General features: G+C 40.8%; 2 protein-coding genes across 2 annotated transcripts; one reads left to right on the forward strand and one right to left on the reverse strand.

Moving 5' to 3' along the window:
- Window positions 1-624: 624 nt before the first annotated feature.
- atp1b2b (ATPase Na+/K+ transporting subunit beta 2b) lies at window positions 625-11141 on the forward strand. Its single transcript, XM_084942035.1, has 7 exons — window positions 625-1153; window positions 5405-5533; window positions 5626-5733; window positions 5886-6091; window positions 6298-6357; window positions 7219-7314; window positions 7474-11141. Exons 1-7 carry the CDS (start codon window positions 1063-1065, stop codon window positions 7639-7641), a joined length of 858 nt encoding a protein of 285 aa, XP_084798161.1. The 5' UTR covers window positions 625-1062; the 3' UTR covers window positions 7642-11141.
- An 883-nt stretch (window positions 11142-12024) lies between these two features.
- On the reverse strand, window positions 12025-15862 carry gltpd2b (glycolipid transfer protein domain containing 2b). Its single transcript, XM_084942034.1, has 4 exons — window positions 15274-15862; window positions 13751-13809; window positions 13429-13601; window positions 12025-13313 (listed from the first exon to the last, which is right to left on the reverse strand). Exons 1-4 carry the CDS (start codon window positions 15341-15343, stop codon window positions 12698-12700), a joined length of 918 nt encoding a protein of 305 aa, XP_084798160.1. The 5' UTR covers window positions 15344-15862; the 3' UTR covers window positions 12025-12697.
- Between the last annotated feature and the right edge of the window lie 2558 nt (window positions 15863-18420).

An 18420-nucleotide genomic window follows, 5' to 3' on the forward strand; every position in this document is an offset into this window, starting at 1 on the left:
TGCTTAATTTTTGTTAAATAATTAAAGACAATGTGTAATATGTATGTTGTTCAATCTGTGGTTCTATTTGGCTAATTTAAGAACCTCGTAAGCTCCAGATTCTAATAAGTTATACGGAAATATTTAGAACTGAAAGTGGGTGACTGTATATTTTTGATGTGTAAACGATGTTAATAATGTATATATAGGGTTTAATGTAATTTCTATGTTATCCTTTCAAAAAGCCTAATTTTCATTTACTGCTGTTACTAGAAGGAAAAAAACTGAATAAATAAATTCTCCAAGGCTTTCCTGACATAACTTGATTCAAAAATAAATAAAAGCCTGAATGGGACATAAATTAGTCACCTCAAGCGGACAGTGGATTCACCAACAGAGACACTTTACGGTCCATGAGGGATTATTAAAATTATTCTGTTGATTTTTCTTTGGATACGTGACGTCAAGAACCACTTAGCCAATAAAGGGATGCCCTAAGCCACCAAGCGATTTGCTCTGAGGCTTGTCTCTCGTGCATCAGGAGTGAGGATCCCGAGCAGGTGATTGGTCAGGCGGGTGGAGTAGGCGGGAGCTGCTGTGGATCACGGCATGCGGGAGGAGGGTTAAGGCCTGCGCTGGTGCGTGCGTGTTAGGATGTATGTGTGGAGAGCGGTGTGGCGCTTGTAGAGGGAGGCGGAGGGAGTGCTTTACCGCAGTATCGCTACATTTCTGCACCACTCATCAAAACTCTGCGGCATGCAGACAAGAGCTGGGGGGGAGGGCAGTCACTAGGTCTGTTCTGAGTGTGAAACTGCTACCTCTTCTGTTGGCCTACCAGTCCTTCATATAATCTAGGCTACAGTAGTGCTTTTACTTTATTTATTTTCATGCGGGCTCGTTGAGTGTTTAAGTCGACTTCTTTAATGCCGGTCTTCTTCCTGTAGGAGCAGTGATACGGCAGGGCTCTCTCTCTCCTTCTCTCTCCATCCCTCTTGTTCTCTGCTGTCAGGGCAAAGTGCTTCAGCCCGGCGCTCAGTGTCATCAGGCCGCTTTTAGTTGAGCTTTGGAGCAGTTCGTTAGAAAATGGCAAAGGATGGAGAAAAAAGCGATTGGAAGGAGTTTCTATGGAACCCGAGGACGAGGGAGTTTCTGGGCAGAACGGCGAGCAGCTGGGGTAAGTGCTGTCCAGCTACGGCAATGCAGCAAACAGGGTCCCCCGGCTCTGTAACAGGTCTCTGCCACAGTGGTTTCCCCCCTAAAGGTTCGCTAAGATGCTGTAAGAGAGAAATGAGCGTGTGTAACCATGACATGAATTTCGACCCTGCTTGAAGTTAGGCGGTAATTTCCTTCAGGCGATGAGATGGATGTCGCTGTCCACTACAGGTTGGTGCTGAAATCTGACTGCGGCACCGCTCCTGTGGAAGCCAGCTGAACCCCTCCACCCCCCCCCCACCCCAACTCCTGTCTACTTTATTAATTTAATGTATTTTTTCTGCAATGCTTTCCCTGCGCATTGCGCCCAGCATAAGGGTGGAGGCATTTGGTTTTATTTTACATTTGGATAAACCTGATTACAGGAGCATTGCTGAAAATAAAAAGGCTCCACTTTCTTGTAAAGTGCATGTAATCGATTCTTCTCTCCTGAAGAGTGATTTAGTTATAACTATGACTTTCATTCTGCCGCAGAGGAGACTTTTTCTAGGAAAGCGGCTTACTGAAGTTGTACAGAGATTTGTTTGCATGCCCGTGGCTTCATCAAGTGTGTGTGCAACATGATGTCATTTATTTCCAGGCTTTTCCCCTGAGATGCTGAGCGACGATCAGGTCAAATCCTCTTTTTAACACCGTAGTGTTGCCATATACTGACACCTTTTCTGCTATACAAAGACCCTGCAACTAGTTCAAAGATTCATGAGATGACAGGGCGCATATGGCTCTGTTCTAATGACATTGGAGCATGTTTAATCTGGGTAAAGCCGAGGGCTAAATGCTATTTGTATCACCTCCAATTCGACCCCTCCCAGTGTGTGTAAATCAGTAAGGGATTTAATCCTAATCTAATGAGTTCATTGGCTGGAGAGGAAGGTATCAAATTCAGCGTGTTCTGGCAAAGTAAAACATTTTTAGGAACTTGGATTCATTTTCACATTTTCACTGAAGATCTGAGCTCAGAGACTTGAGTTTAGCACTCGAGGCTGAAACTGTGTTAAACGTAGTCTTTACTTTGAGTTTGAATTTTCTGATTATTTTTCATCATTGCACATATATTATTCTTTCAGTGTGGGGCTGGGACTCATGGACTGTAGCTTCCTTAACTGGAATCCTCCCACAGTGTACAACTTAATCCAGCTCAATGTGCCCCAGGTGCTTTAAGGTCTGTTGGCCTTTTTAAGCTGCGCTCTCTGAGACTTGGTAATTAGGCTATTTCTGGAGTTAGCCACTACATGTAGGTCTGCTAAACTTGGCTTTTCAGAGTAGCACTTTCTCATTCTCCTAATGCTGTACATACTGTACCATTACTTCCAATGTGCTGGCAACACGGCCTAATCTACTCGTAATACAGTTTCTTACGGCTTGTACTGAAGAGGGGTTTAAATGCAGGTTTCCAGTCTCTTTAAGGCATAAATGTGTTTCTGCAGCACAATGCACATTCAAAGCATTAGATCAAAGACTTCTTTGAGGATGAGACGCAGAACACTTCCTTTTGTGTTCTGCTTTCTGTAAAGAGCTGTAATGATATGGAAATAACCTTGATAAAGGAGAGCAGTGCTGCAGGTTTGTTGTTACACATGCCACAAGCTGACACAGTGAAACATGGTCAGACAACTAGCTTGACTAATGAAGTGTTCTGGACCTCCCACTTCCAGAAACAAAGTCCACACTGCAACACAGGAAGAGAACCTCAAAGGACCTCATGGTGAACAGAATCACGGTGCTCTTTGTTACTTTAACATTGTGTACGAGATAATTAGCAGTGTTTTCCGGCGAAAGAGCCACAGCTCAAAGCTATCCATGCTCTCGCCAGACCTTTTCATTTTTATTTCAGAGGTGCGTTTGATCAGCAAGTTGCAAAGCGATTAAACAGCATGGCCTCCCAATTAATTGTGAAAGAAAAAAGGGACACCTCCTGCCATTATTACCGAAGAAAGAACAGGGTAGTGGACCATCCGAGCCTGTCCTTTTGTTCTTTTCTTTCAATCGCCGTCTGCATACAAAACCAGTGCGAAACAGAGACGCCTCACTGTCCATCATCAGCATGGACTGAGAGGGCAGGCTGTAAACCCAACACCCTGTTTGCCAGGGGGGGGGAAGCCACCTTGCCTGCACGCTTGATCCCGTCTGGATGTGCGTACATTCGTTCTCCCCCTGGGTGGTGTCATATTTGTGGTTAGCACAAAAATCCCCCCACCCCCTTGACGACAGAGACAAACACTTTGCCACTTTTGTTGGATCATAGCGTCTCTCTTGCTGCGTTGCCTCCAGCATAGTTCATGGTCTGTGTATAATTAATAACTGAGCTTGTGTCTTTTCTGTGGTGTAGATGGGATGCTCATTGTCATCCCACTAAGGGATTCGTTTTTATTAGATTCTAAAACTTCAGGTACAGTCAGGCAAAAAAATGCACACACAAGCTGTGCACACAAGCTGTAAATCATCAAGATACCCCTCTGCGATTGCCACCCCCCCTCCATCTCCCCTTGACATTTTGCCAGTCTGGCAGCGCAGGGAGACAAATGCGATGCTGAGCCTGCTGACTGAGGGAGTGAGCGCCACGCTGGGGGCCATCCAGCAGAGGTGCAGGGTCAAGGCACTCAGCTGCCTCCCAACAATGGCCTCAGGTGTCGATGCTTGAAATGGGGGATGCGTCACATACATGTTCTGTATGTGGATAGGAAGAAAATAGCTGCTTCAAATGTATCTGATGGTTCCAAGTTAGAAAGATCGCCTCAGAAATGGTTTATGAATTTGTTGATCTCACAAAATAAACAATGAAAAGATGCCAAGTTAGGATCTCCATCTGAAATCTCAGTATTTTCGTCACAACAATGACAAAGTAAAGCATTAAAAACAAACTCTTCTTTATATCAAATGTAATTATCATTATCAATTTGCTCGTACACAGTTATTAATAAACCTAGTCCCCTGACTCTGGCTCAGTCTCCGGGGCATCCTTATTTTCTCTCTCCCGGTGTTGCCTTCTGTCATTCTTCCTTCCTTTCTGTGGACAGGACAGTTCTATAATGAAGTTGGTCGTCAGCCACGAACTCCTGCGTGGTTAGGTTCACTTTGTGTCATACTTATTTTTCAGTCCATGCAAAAACACAAAGAATTTACGGATTAATGTGCAGCTTGTGTTTTGAGTTTATGTTGATAAAATAAAATAAAAAACCTGCAGTGGGCAGAAATATGGAAGGAAAAGCTCTGCCTGATCTGTACTAAGCACCTTCCACTGTACAGCCACTGGCATGTGTGCTAAAATGAGTCAGTATTGAGTTATGGCTTCACATATGATTCAAACCCTGCTCCCCAGGTGGATGTCTTCTGCTTCACACATTGCACCACTGCTTCTTATATCCTACATGCACTTTGTGCTTTTTATGCTACCCTATAGTGCTTCCCTGTTATTCTTTTTAAAAGACCCATGATTGGACACAGTCTCCTATTGTGGTCTAGATGATCTAAAGCCTTAAAATAGAGCCCTGGGGAGATGCAGGACTCTAGTTCTCTCTCAGACCACTTGCATTAGTTGCATTACAGTGAAAACGTGTTGCCTCCAGTTATTTTAACTTTAAACGATGATATTTTAAGCATTGCATCAAAAGGATGATTTGTTTCATGCGAGTGAGAGAGAAAGAGAGGCAGATGTTGCAGATGCAGTGAAGCAATTTAACGAGGATTAACTGAAATCCCGTGGACATGTTTGGTTAGAGAGTGACGTAATAGACATGAACTACTCATCAATTCAGATGTGAGATTATTTGTACTCATTAAGTGTTTGTGTGCTGCAATTATAATGAAATGGACTTTGCTGACTTGCAGATGTTAGTCTAATGGACTTTATGCATAATTCATAGATGTACTGTGGTGTACAGCAGACTAAATAATGTAATCATAGCAAAAAAAAAGGCTTAAAGGTTATTGGGGTTTTTTGCACAGTGTATCAAACATACATTTTCCATGCAACAAACACATAAACACAAATTATATTATGTTATATTTTGGTGCATGTGATCAGATTATCTTTCTACAACATCAACTGACCAAATCTGATGATGAAGAAATTGTTTTGGGTTTTTTTTACATATAGTGCTACTTTCATGTCATTTTTTCCAGTTGGGGAAGATGCTGTTTTGTAATATTTTAATATTCCATTTTTGTTACTACTGCTTATATTAATATGGCTCTATTTTCTCATTGTCTGCAGGCCTTATTTTTCTCTTCTATTTAATTTTCTACACCTGCCTCGCTGGCATGTTTGCTCTCACCATGTATGTCATGCTGCAGACCCTGGACGAACACAGACCAACCTGGCAAGACAGGCTCTCCACACCAGGTGCAGAAACTATAGATACAAGCTGCATGAACACAGATCATGGTCTGTGCACTGTGTCATGTACTCCCTGCTGTCTCTCTTGTCACTCTCAGGCTTGGTGATTAGACCTCGGGCAGATGACACCTTTGAAATAGTCTATACTAAAGAGGACACTGAGAGCTGGGACCTGTATGCCCAGACATTGGACAAGTTCCTTCAACGTAAGTTTGGCTCTTGCCCTCTAAGACAGAATGTTATGACATACACAGATAATCTCTTTATAGTTAGCTGACAGGAGAGCGTCTTGTATTGGAATCTTAGTTGATTATAAAGACAATTTCACCCCATACACACTCTCCTATTTTCCCTGCAGCCTACAATGATTCCCTCCAAGCCCAAAAAAATCACGAGTGCACCCCAGACAAGTACTTCATCCAGGAGGACAGCGGTGAGGTGAAGAACAACCCGAAACGATCCTGTCAGTTCAACCGCACGGTCCTCCAGAGCTGCTCTGGAATCGAAGACCGTTACTATGGATACAGAGAAGGCCAGCCATGCATCATCATCAAGCTGAATCGGGTATGAAAGGAAAAGAGAGGGGAGTGAAAGGGACTGGTGTTGCTAGGAGACATGGAGTGACTGAGACAACCAAACTGGTTGGAAATGATAAAAAGAAAAAAGTCACTATCATAATTAAACTGATTGGTTTTTGCATTTATCATCATTCACTTATGTTATATCGCCTAAAAATGAACAAAAAACGGTTTTCTTTATTTTCTCATCAGGTGATTGGTTTGCTGCCAGGAAAGGATAACCAGGCTCCGTATGTCACCTGTGCTGCAAAGGTAATCCCTTTTTGTCTTTCACAATCAGAGGCTTGACATAACAGTTTTATTCATAGCTATTGTGCCTCACGTCATCTGCAGTATTCCACCTGTCGTTTACCTCCATCTTCCTTTCTTAGCTATCGTGAATTTTTTTTCATGCTGTCTTGTCAGTCAAGCCAGTTGTTTTTATCGCTGCCCTTTTCTTTTCTCCATTGTGTTCCATTAATTTGTTCACTCGCAGAAATACAGAGTTGGCAAAGATCAATGGGTAAGAAAAAGTCCAGGACCTATGTTTGGTACAGTTTAGATCAGAGGTGTCAAACAAAAAGCCTTTGGGCAAGAAGAGGTCTGCCAAAGGGCCCAGTTTCACCCACTGGGTGGTTTTACAAAGTGTGTAAAAAGTATTAGTATTAGTATTTTTGCACTTTTTACTCTATTTAAGATTATATCTTGAGACATATCTGTCTTCATATGACTTAGTCTGCCATATCACACTGACATAAGGTGTTTAGTAATTTGTACGATTTATGATGCCCGTGTTTATAATAACAAAGTTGCTGAATGTAGATAAAAATATTGTTGAAATTGGCTTTAAAAAATGTTATTTACATAGGATTCTACTTAACAGGTTATCTTAGTCACTATAAAATTTGACGCTGCGTTACCTTCCTCAGAGTTTGACTCCCCTGGTTTAGATTATATTTCTATATGATATATCTGTAGCAGTCGATCACATTGTTTTGTATTTGCATTTTAGAACTAGATGGTAGATATGTAGGAGAAAGAAATTTAGAGAAAAGTAGACAAATAAAGCTCACCTTCACCTTATAAAGTGGAGATTATAGCTGTATAACTGATGAAGCCGTTTCACCCCCTCAGAAAGATGACGCTGATAAAATTGGAGAGCTGATTTACTTTCCTCCAAATGGCACAATCAACCCTATGTACTTCCCTTACTACGGCAAGAAAGCGCAGGTAAGAATGTGGTTTAAATTAAAATATAATGTGCTGTAAACATGATAGCAGTAACTGTTAATAATTAATGTGTGTTTGTTTACAATTGCGCACACAGACCACAGAGTTAAACCTACTGGGTCCATAGGTTTACGACGTCTTTGTTGACTGTTTTTGCAGGTGAACTACTCTCAGCCCTTGGTTGCAGTCAAGTTCCTCAACATTACTCACAATGAAGACGTGAACATTGAGTGCAAGATCAACGCCGAAAACATTCCCGTTGGAGGTGAAAGGGACAAGTTTGCTGGGCGAGTGTCTTTCAAGCTGAGGATCAACAGTAAAAACTAGGTTTACCCCCCTCCTCCAACCCCACCCTAACCCCCACCCCCACCAGCCTCATCCCCCAAAACATACTGTCTTCATTCTCAGCAACACTGCACATGCACAGAAAACAAAAATCACAGTATTCACACCCTTTGTAGGATTTGTTTACACCCCCAACCCTTTCCAACCTCACCCCCACCCTCCACCCCACACCTCTCCACAGATTTTTGTGGGAAATTCTTTGTCAGGTTGCGTGGCGAGACGAGGCGAGAACCAAAAGGGTGCTAATCCTGTCATTATTTCTGTGAGCATTCACACACAGGTTATTTTCCATCAGTTAGTTTGAGGTGATGTCTATTTATACTGCATGACAAACTAGGGGGCTATAAAGGACGTGGACGTGTGTTTGCAGAGTTTGCAAGGATCAGCAACTTTACCACTGTACTGCTGCTCCCCACCCCCCGCCAACCCGCTGCCTCCTCATAGAGTATCCCTCTAGATATGAAGATCCACAAATTACAATACCGAGCGTGTATATCTACAGTATTTATACAGCATAATAATAGTAATCTTACATCAGTGCGTCTATTTTGTTGCACTTTAAAAGAATATTCCAACAAACAGGATTGATGCAGAGATGATGCCATTTGCATGTGCGTATTGTCTTAGTATGCTACAAAGGCAGGAGGCTCCTGTGTCCCACCTCTCGGCTGCTTACATCTGTAATAAGTTCAGCGACTGACCACCAGGAGGGACCTCACGCGCAGTGTGTTTTTTTTTTTCAAAATGTGATACAGTAAGATGACCCCCCCCCCAAAAAAGAAGAACATGAGGTACACATTACAGGTAAAGAGGAGTAAAGAGTGCAGGAGATCGTGTGTTTTAGTTCATACTGTAGGTCGGGAAGTTGCATGCAATGTGCAATATTCATTAAGTGGCATGCATTATGAATGCCTGTATCCATTCATCAGATGACTTCTATTAAATAGTAATCATTTTGGATCATTTGATATTCACTCTCATTGTGTGGCCTGAGAGTAGCTTGTGAAACAGATGATATATATATATTTATATATGGGGGGGTCATGTAACACCTGAATTCTCAGTCGGTTACGGGGTAAACTGAACTCTAGCTTTGTGGCTCCTGGACTGCAGTCCAATAAGATAGCTGAATATCATGTGAAAATGACAAAATAGACCTCTGTTCTGCACGAACACACAAACACACACACACAAAATTCAATATCGCATTTTATTCCCAAAGTCAAACCAAGAATTTCTTGCGTTTCAGTTTTTAATATTAATATTCAATCGATGTTTAGAGGAGCTGTATTATTGAGTGTATTGCATCTATTTCACTTGTATCAGAAATAGATGCCATTGTAAAAAAAAATGGTATTGTTTTGCACAGAAAGTGCGCTTTTATTCTTTTCTTTTTTTGTGAAGCTGACTTGAGTTTATTAATGCATTTCCAGTTTTGAAGGAAGAAGGATGTTGAAAGTTGTTTGTTTTTTGTGTTTTGGGTAGTTTTCTTTTTTCTCATTCATTCTCATTTTCTTCACCTAAAGGATGCATCTGAGATACGAAAATGTACACTTTACCTCTTATTTTAAAAGACAGTCGTTGCTTTATTATTTTGAATGTTAGTTCAGTTTTGATTTGTAGGGCTGTAGCAAATTAAAAACAACATGAAGATTTACTCCTTTGACCACATAAGAAGGATATTTTTTTGGTTCGATGTTGTTGTGTTCCCCGGTGTTGTATGAATCATACTGAAGGAAAACCCATACTGATAACAAGACAACCAGTTTCAGCCTCTAAAAAAGTCAGACATGTTCCTGAGTTTAGTGCTTGAGCTGTTTACTAAGCATCCCTTAAATTATTGGCTTGAGAAATCTGTGGAGTCACACTTTTAAACTCGGGCACGTTACCTCTGCACAGCTCCAAAACTGTTAGATCAGTTAGACTGTGATCCTGCCATGTCACTGCAGCAAATATAGAACACGAGCATCTGTTCACTCACATTAAGGTCTGGCTGATTATTAATTTTTTTTGGAAGGCTGTGTGTTTCTCTGTATGCCTGCAAATATCTTGCAGTGGTTTAAATAAGACTGCATCATCTGACAGAGAATGAAGGCAAGCCCATTAGATCCAAGGTGATTATCTGATCTATATTTGAAAGGTCATTTATAATGGATGATCAGCTCTAACAGTAATTTTTCATGAGTCCGCCACCCAGTTTGCATGCATTTCTCCTCTTGCATTGCTGCAACACTTACTTAATTTCAATGTAATCTCTTAATCTGGTCAGCTAATCCAGAGCAGGCACGCTGAACTTCTTTACCCCACTCTGTTGCTCCTCCTCCTCGTGTCAGGCGGCCGGTTCAAGGTTTATTCATTTCTCATTTTGCTCACCACATTCACATTACACTTTGTTTAGTTTGAATCACATCACAACAAATAAAAGTGTTCCGCTTCACTGGCTAATTGGACACTCTTGTTTCACTCACGCATGTGAAGATGACTTCTTCAACCAAAGATCTACATGACAGTTAAAATTGAATTTCCACTTGTCTGACACATCCTCAGCAGTAGATCTGAGTAAGGATCCCATGCAGAGATACTGTAGGATCCAGCTGGGGGGCTAAATACCCTGTGATAATAAAAAGGCCTCCTCTTATATAATAATAATACGCACAAAGGAACATGGTTCACCACGACATAACAGTGCCTCCTGGTGGACAGACAGTGTTGCTCCCCCAGTGTCACAGAATGTTATTTCCTGTTATCTCCATTTATCTGCTTTTTTTCCTGTGATAATTTGGAAATGTCTTTGAAAAGCAATATATTTATTTCTTGTGTGGCTATATGAATATTTACAGGAAAGGTTGTAACACAATCAGAGCGACGTGCATCAGAAACAGTAAGGAACAAAAGGGAAAGACTGCATATATGTCAGTGTGTGTCATTATGATGATGGAACCATTAAAAAAAGAATTGTTTTGTTTATAAAAGAGTATTTTGTTGTAAAGATGAGAGAATACATTAGCCTGGAATATATCATGTGATAGGACGTACTAGATAGATTTTCAGAATTGTATTCAAGGAAACTTGAATAGATATGGATTTGAGGTTTTTTTTTCTTTGAATGTTTTTGTCATTTGAGTTTGTTTTACTGTTTTAAAACAAACCTATAATCAAAGCTTTCTGTCAGAGTTCTGACAACGCTTTATCCACTGCAAAGGTTGAAGAAAGCCAACTGTTGGTTTATAAGTAGAGATAACTACATGAATAAGTAAAAAACAATCTCATTGCCCCTTAATGTTAAACTGTATTATTGCTTAAGACTGGTATTATAAGCCAACAAGAAGGAAATTCAGTGAATTTGTTCAAACACTCTCTCCCTAACAGATGATAAATATTCTGGATCTTTATTTTCTGCTCTAACTGTATGTATATTTTTGCTCATGTTTACTGCAAACCAAGATAGAGAAATGAATAAATGTTATTTAAGGGAACTCAAACTTCCTTTCGTGCCTGCTTCCCAGTCATCTTTCTGCTACTCTTTGCCAGTTTCATGGGCGGAGGGATTGATGTATTACTCATGATCAGACATGTTCTAGAAACTAGGTGGAATAGCAGTGACCAACGTGTAGTTAAATATAGCATCACTTTCACAGTTGACAATAAAAGAAGCCAGCTAGTGTTAAAAGTAGTTTTCGGATGATTGTAACTAATGAAACTAATATAATCTCATTCTCCATAATCCTCACAGGCAACCATATATTACTGTTTAAAACAGTAATATATGGTATATATAATATATGATGATTATATACAAAATAAACTTGATTTTCACAAAATGATTATACCATCCATGTCACAGGTCACTTTGACTGTAGATAGGAGAACATGTGGATGCTTTATAAGTTGTACTTTTCCCCCCCTGTGGCAGTTGCTTTAAATAGTCTGCCGCCAAGTGGTTGACAGGATTAAAGGTGAAGTGTACTTCCGCTTCCTGACCTTTACCCGGCTCCTGTCTCCTCTGCACTCCGTGACTTTAACCCCATTTTCTCCACCGTTGCCCACTCAGAAAGAAAGCGTTTCATAAAAATGGAGCCAGCGTTGGAGGTACTGCTGGGTTTAAAACAGTCTAATCAACACCAGCAGTGCAGATGAGTCATACACATGCTATTCTCTCTGTTACACGTGTACTCTGTAATATAATATTGAATATTCTTTGATATTCTTCACTTGAAGGCTTTTCTAAACAGTAATACCAAACGTATTCGGACAGGAAAAGCCTTTGCATTTGGATTCAGACAAAAAGTGCAGAGTGCCACATAGACCAGATTATAATCACTGTGATGTGACTTCTAGCAGGGCACTGGAACCTCTGCTGGTTGGTTGGTACAGAACATAAAGAACATTTTATTGCCAGTTAAATGTTTTTCCATTGCTGGATCACACGATGAGTAGAAATAATCAAATGGATTGTCTTCTTTTTTTTAAAATTAATCATTAACATGATACAAAAAAATGACATAGATGTAAAAATAACAAAGCCATACTCTACACACAGCATCACTGTGAAGCAGTAACTTTCTAATCCATTTGGTCGCGTGGAGATTTCAGACCAACACGATAGTTACGAGGTAATTTATCAGAGGAATAACACTGTAAAAGAGCAGTTCTTTTTAATATAGCAATTACCAATTTTCAATTTTAGTTACACATGTGCTATTAAAAAAAATCAATTATACTTTTGTAAATAATGCACAGTCTAAACTATAATCATCAGCAACAAAGTTTGAGATAGTACCCCATAAAATCTGATGAGAAACATCAAAGTAAAGCTGAATGTCACATGTTGATTGTTGACTCAGCACTTTGGTCCGTAGAAGAAAAAAAAAGCTGAGTTCTGGATGAAAAACAAGTCAATTCTTGCGTCGTAGAAAAGCTTGCATCTTATTTGTATCTAAATCCAATATATGACGCCAAGGATACAGAGCAGAAGCACAACCCAAAGAAGGGTAAAACAGCAGCAGTGCCCCTGTGTCCAGTCTGATTATCTCATTTTTTATGGCAAGTCCAGCATGCCATGTTCCTCCAGAGCTTTCTGTGTCCGGTCATAAACATCTCCGATGGCCTGAGACACCCTGTGCAGCACTTTGCTCATCCCCTCCTGGTTCTGCACGCACACCAGCCTGAAAAAAAAGCCCCGCTCTGGCAGGGCAATGAAGGCCAGCTCAGCAGCCTTGCGGACGTACCATGTATGGTGTTGAGCGAGGGTGCTCTTGTAGGCCTCACGACACAGGTCAGAGGGACTCCTGAGCCGTCCCTCCACTGGTGTCTCAGCCAGCTTCTCCAGGAAGAGCTTCAGCCAAAGCAGAGCGCGATGCAGGCGCAGTAGAGTCCGGCATCCAGAGTCTGTCTGGTGGTGGAAACTCACCAGGCCTTGATTCAGCTCCATCAAGATCATAGAGCGCACAGAGTGATAAGCACTGGTGTGCACCGACGCCTTGTTCTTTGTCCCACCACCCTGTGAGTTTACAGAGTTTATGGAATGTAGATCCGGGCCTACCTCTGCTTCAGGGTTCCCGTCTGCCGTCAGGGCCAGCTGGCGAATTATAGAAGTCTTACTTTCTATCTCTTTAGATATCAGTCCCACCATTGGCCCCAGAGAGTCCATGAACCTAGAAGAGTAACACACAACAGGATAAAGCAGCTTACAGATTGCAGATAATCAGCAAACAACAAATAACTTTTCTTCCTGATGGCTGTAAACAAATCTTTATCTGAAAATCCTACTTGACAAGCTCGTCCCAGCTGGACAGATATGGCTGCAGCAGCACGTCAGAGTTGTGAGTTGGGGCATCCAGCAGGTGGGAGAGCAGAAGTGACACCTGGAAGGTCTGACTGGGGCACAGCTCAAGCTGGCTCTCAGCTCCATCGCCCACACTGCTGTTGGACAGCTGGTGAAGCTAATGGTGGGGGGGATGGGCAGTGCATGAATGTGGGTGCAATCGGCAGGGGACAAAGGAAGAAAGAAAGCATGACATTTATTTAAAAAAACAAAGAAATCCACATAGTCTGCAAGCGATCTAATATCAGATTCAGGATGTACTCTTACCTTATTTAACTGATTATAACCTTTTACACAAGAATCCCAGTGGTAATCCAACCCCCCCTCTGAAGTGGACCATTGAAAAGAGAAAAAAGACCAAGGGTTACAGTTAGTTTTGGTTCACAGAGCAATATTGATATTGTTATCATTTAATCTTTCAGATAGTCACACAGCTTTAGCTTGGTTTATCTTTGCGTGTCGACAAACCCGTGAATTAACTGTCTCTTCATGGCTCATGCTATTTTCAGCTAGTGTTTGTCTGCAGTTTCATGGTGAGCTACTACAATATGGTCGAGCTTTCAGTGCTTTCTTTTAAAAAAAAAAAAAGAAGAAGAAGAAGCAAAGTTGTGAGAGTGAACTAAAAGGATAAACCAATGAGCTGAAACCCACTTCGCAACTGTAAGAGGAGCTGCTGGTGCAGGTAGTGATATTATGTAGGTTCATTAAACAATCCTTCTCACGCTGTCACTTTTTAAAATATTTTCTATTGTTATTGATATTTTGATTATAGCTGGCTGAAATGTAACATTCATGAAGCACTGTTATCTAACAGTTATGTTATCTCATGGAAATGATTGTAAGAAGGTGTCCTTGTATCCTGTATTACATCATATTGTATATCTCTGTATGTAAAGACCAACTTATCTACCTGCCTATCATCTTAACTGATGTGCAAGTTGCTAATGAAAGTTTGGCACTGTTCAGTTTATTTACAACAAGACCCTTACAGACACATTGTTGCCAGTGACAGTGGCAACAGCTGTGTTGAGCATGCTGAGTGCTGCTGAGTGTTTGGTGTTTTTTAAGGGAGCTGTGAGGTTACTGCAAATCACAGAATCAGCAGCAGAAACATTCACAGGTTCATCCTCCAAACTGACCCATAAACATTCAGGTTATCGAGCTTCTGGTCAAAATACTGAAAACTAGCAAACAAGCAAATTCCATGAGTTCAGATTAAACACAGCACAGATTTACCTGCAACAGCAGAAATAACTCCACTATGAATTATTGTAAATGGTCTCCATCCTGACTATAAAAACGCAGAAGTGACATTTCATGCTTTCAACTAAAAATCGGGGCCAATATTCTGAATTATAAATACAAACTAGACAAAGACAGATCACATGGACTGAGTTTGAACATTTTTTAGAAAGATCAGTAAGTGGCTCCTTAGCCCTTTAAAAGGTCACAGTGGAGCCACTTACTGATTTCCTTTGACAATGAGTCACTTTTACTTCTTTTTAATGAGGCAAAACGCAGTGACATTTTTAAGGCTTACAGATTATTCTTGGAGGGTTACTTACATAACCCTTCAAGAATCTTTACCAGTAAAAGATTATTTGTGAAGTAGCTTATTTGAAAAATAAGGGTAACTATTTCATTACCATAAATAAATGTGTAATATTAAATGGATTTTGTACATCAAGGCTGCTTGGTATCATGTGACATTGTTGATCCGGAACAAACAACACACTGATTGTTTAGACTAAGTAGTACATCATGAGAATCAAAGACAGAGAGAAACTCACGTAGCCACAGCGAGCCAAGGAACAGCAGCAGGATAAGGATAGCTGCAGCAGCCTTGCTCTTTACACCCATACTGAAGTCCAGTGTGGGGCCGTCCAGTCTGCCTCTTGTCCCTTTTTCTTTCCTTTATCTTTTAATTCCTCTTTTCACATGAGTTCTGGTCCCCTGGCACTGGCTGTCACTGAAATTACTTTCTCCCAGACCACTGCCTCTGACCCCCCCACCCTCCTCTCCAATCCTTCATACTCCTCCCCAAAACCTCAAACAAAACCTTCTGTCCACCACTATGGCCCCTATCAATCTTTAACTCTATTCTTGCTCTATTTTGAAACTGCCCTTTTCCCTCGTCACCTCCTCAAGCCCGAGGTTGCGATTTCTATCCAGCTTTTTCTGCGACTTTGTTTAAAATCTGTGTGGCTTCCCGTGCTGCCTTTGTGATTTCAGAGCTGCCTGTCTCTCGCGTTGCTCAACCCCAGGGTCCAGAGATCAGCTGAGTGTGGCCAGTAGCTGATAAAGCAGAGCCAACACAGGGTGTCCTCCTGTAACCTCCCGCTATATGTGCACTATATTCCTGGTCAGCTTGAGGAAACACTTGCTCCCTTGCCTCTCCTCCCATGACCACCACTTCCCCTCCTCCCTCTTCTCTCCTCTCGCTCTCTCTATCACTAATTCATACACTCCATGACAGTATATCAGTCATTAGGCAGTGTGTTAAAGTCACGATGACCAGGAGTTTGTCACCTATCTTTTGTATTTAATTTTGGTGGCTACGCAGACAGACATGTTAATAAATAATAATCCAAACTTGCACTGGTCGAGATGCCAAAAGGAACAAAGATTTCCACACATGAAACTCTATTTGTAGAAAGATGTGACTCAAAAGGGAAGTGAATCTTTTGTTTTTATTAAAGAAGCTATTTCCTCTTTCCTGTCATCATATTTTGCACAAAACCTAAATCATACAAATATTATTTTGGACTACTACATGCAAATTATTAAACTTTTTGTTTAAATTAGTGATGTCTGAGCCATATTAGTAAAACATTGCGGACTGATGTGACTCATAAAAGGTGTTCTCATCCTTATTGCCTCTGATAATGATAATTGTTGGAAGCTCAGAGGTTGGTCCTGCTATTACACGAGGAGCTACAGACATTGAACGCCACACTCAAGCCTGGCCGGCTGTGCTCCTAAAGAGGGACTCAACAATGGTATTTCTTCTGCGGATGAGCGGGAAAAAAGTGAAAGCAGGGGCATTCATTCCTAGTTTGGGGCGGGGGCTGGTCACAGAGCTTTTATTCTCCGCAACCAATGGCTGATCTTGTCCAAGATAGGCAGCAACTGAGAAGGGGAGGCTAAATCCCTGGGAAACCTTGGGACACATTCAGAAACCATTTGATACCACACAGAATAGAAAACAGAGAATACCTTTATTGTCACTGTAGCATGTTAGGTGTACAATAAAACTAAGTGCAGTCTCAACAGTGCAAAGATCACTCACAGCAGTCATAAAAAAGTATGCAAAAACCATAAACTATATAAAACTATATAACAGATTGTTTTAAAAACAGACAAAAGCAACCTTTCTTCAATCTCCCAGATTGCGAAACACTTTATCACACAGAGCACATTCATGTGGAAATTGCTGCATTATGCAGCTCTGGGATAAAAAGTCTTTTCAGTCTATTTGCTCCTTTTTTTAATTATTTTTTTTGTAATCTCTGCTATGGCGCGGTGGTGTCCAGGTGTGAGATGGATCTAATATGATATTATATGGTATTAAATGAAAAAAAGAAAAACAGCTTGTATTTCCTATTAAACACTGAGATGCAATAACAGACATTACAAAAGCATATAGCCAGCTGGTGATGTGAACATGAAGCGATTCAGATTCAAACTGTGTTTCTCACACTGTTTTTTATACTCAAAGGTTACACGGGGGGGGGATTTTCCAGTAAAGTTGCTGCACAGCATTACTGCACTACTGAAAACCCCATCTGGATAATCAAAACATTTAACCACAGTGCTGGGATTACTCATGCTATCAAGTTTGGTGTTTGTTGAAATCCTTCCAAAGTTCCCAAACAAATTTCCCATTTCAACAGAGCAAAAATATCCCGAGCTGGGTGAGAAAATATAATAACAGCAGTGTAGTCATTTAAAAGCATAAAAAGTTGTATTTATTGATTATTGGAGGATTGACCCCTAATGACTTGTAGGCTGAAGTTTCAGACTTCTCTATTGTCTTCTCTGCAACAAGGTTTCAGAGTTTTATTTGAATTCCAAAACAAAAGTTCCAATTCTGGAAGTGATTGAATATCTATGATTTGTTTCAGGCACTGCCTGTGTCATTTCATATTCAGATTAACCCAACAATATTTTGATCCCCCAGCTTCCCTTGTAGTAGCTATATTTGAAACTCTAGTTGTAGTTGTTGGCTGTAGCTATAAAAACAGTTACACACACGTGTCTCACATGTCGCACTAACTGGCCTCCATGTGAGTTATTTTCTGATGCTAATCGGGTGGGCTTGAGAGTATAAAGCTGTACTTTAGCAGTAGAGAAGAGGGTAACAAATATAAACACAGCACATTGCTCAGAGTGGTTGTAATGTGGAAACATCAACCTAAACAGAACATATTTTGGAAGGCTGTAGCTGAGAAGATAAAGCAGACCATCTACTAATGTGAAGATTAGTGGTTTGATTCCTGCCTACTCCAGTCTGCATGACAAAGTATCCTTGGTCAAGGTACTGATCCCAAAGTTGCTCATGTCAGTGTGAATGTGTTTATATGTTAGATAGAAAGCACTTAGAAAGAAAGGTGCTTGTGTGAATGGGTGAATGAGGCATGTAGAGTATAAAAGCAGAAGGTTTATTACAATGAGGGAAAATAACAGAGTTTTGTTATTAATGTATCATGCATATATATAGACAGGTGGAAAAAATGCAGGAAACCCACCATAAGTAATCTTAGTTAGGACACCTTAAGTGCTCTATGGCATAGATTTTACATAGTACGGGGGTCATAGCATATAATTCATCATCATCAAGTCACTCACTGAGCCCTGATGTCCTCTGGACAGGCCTCCCCTCAAACAGAAAGCTCCCATCAGGACAGAAAGATCACTCTCAACTTTGTATTGATTTG

This window comes from Perissodus microlepis, chromosome 10 (assembly GCF_051167445.1).
Source record: "Perissodus microlepis isolate ML-2025 ecotype Zambia chromosome 10, ASM5116744v1, whole genome shotgun sequence".
Lineage (NCBI taxonomy): Eukaryota > Metazoa > Chordata > Actinopteri > Cichliformes > Cichlidae > Perissodus > Perissodus microlepis.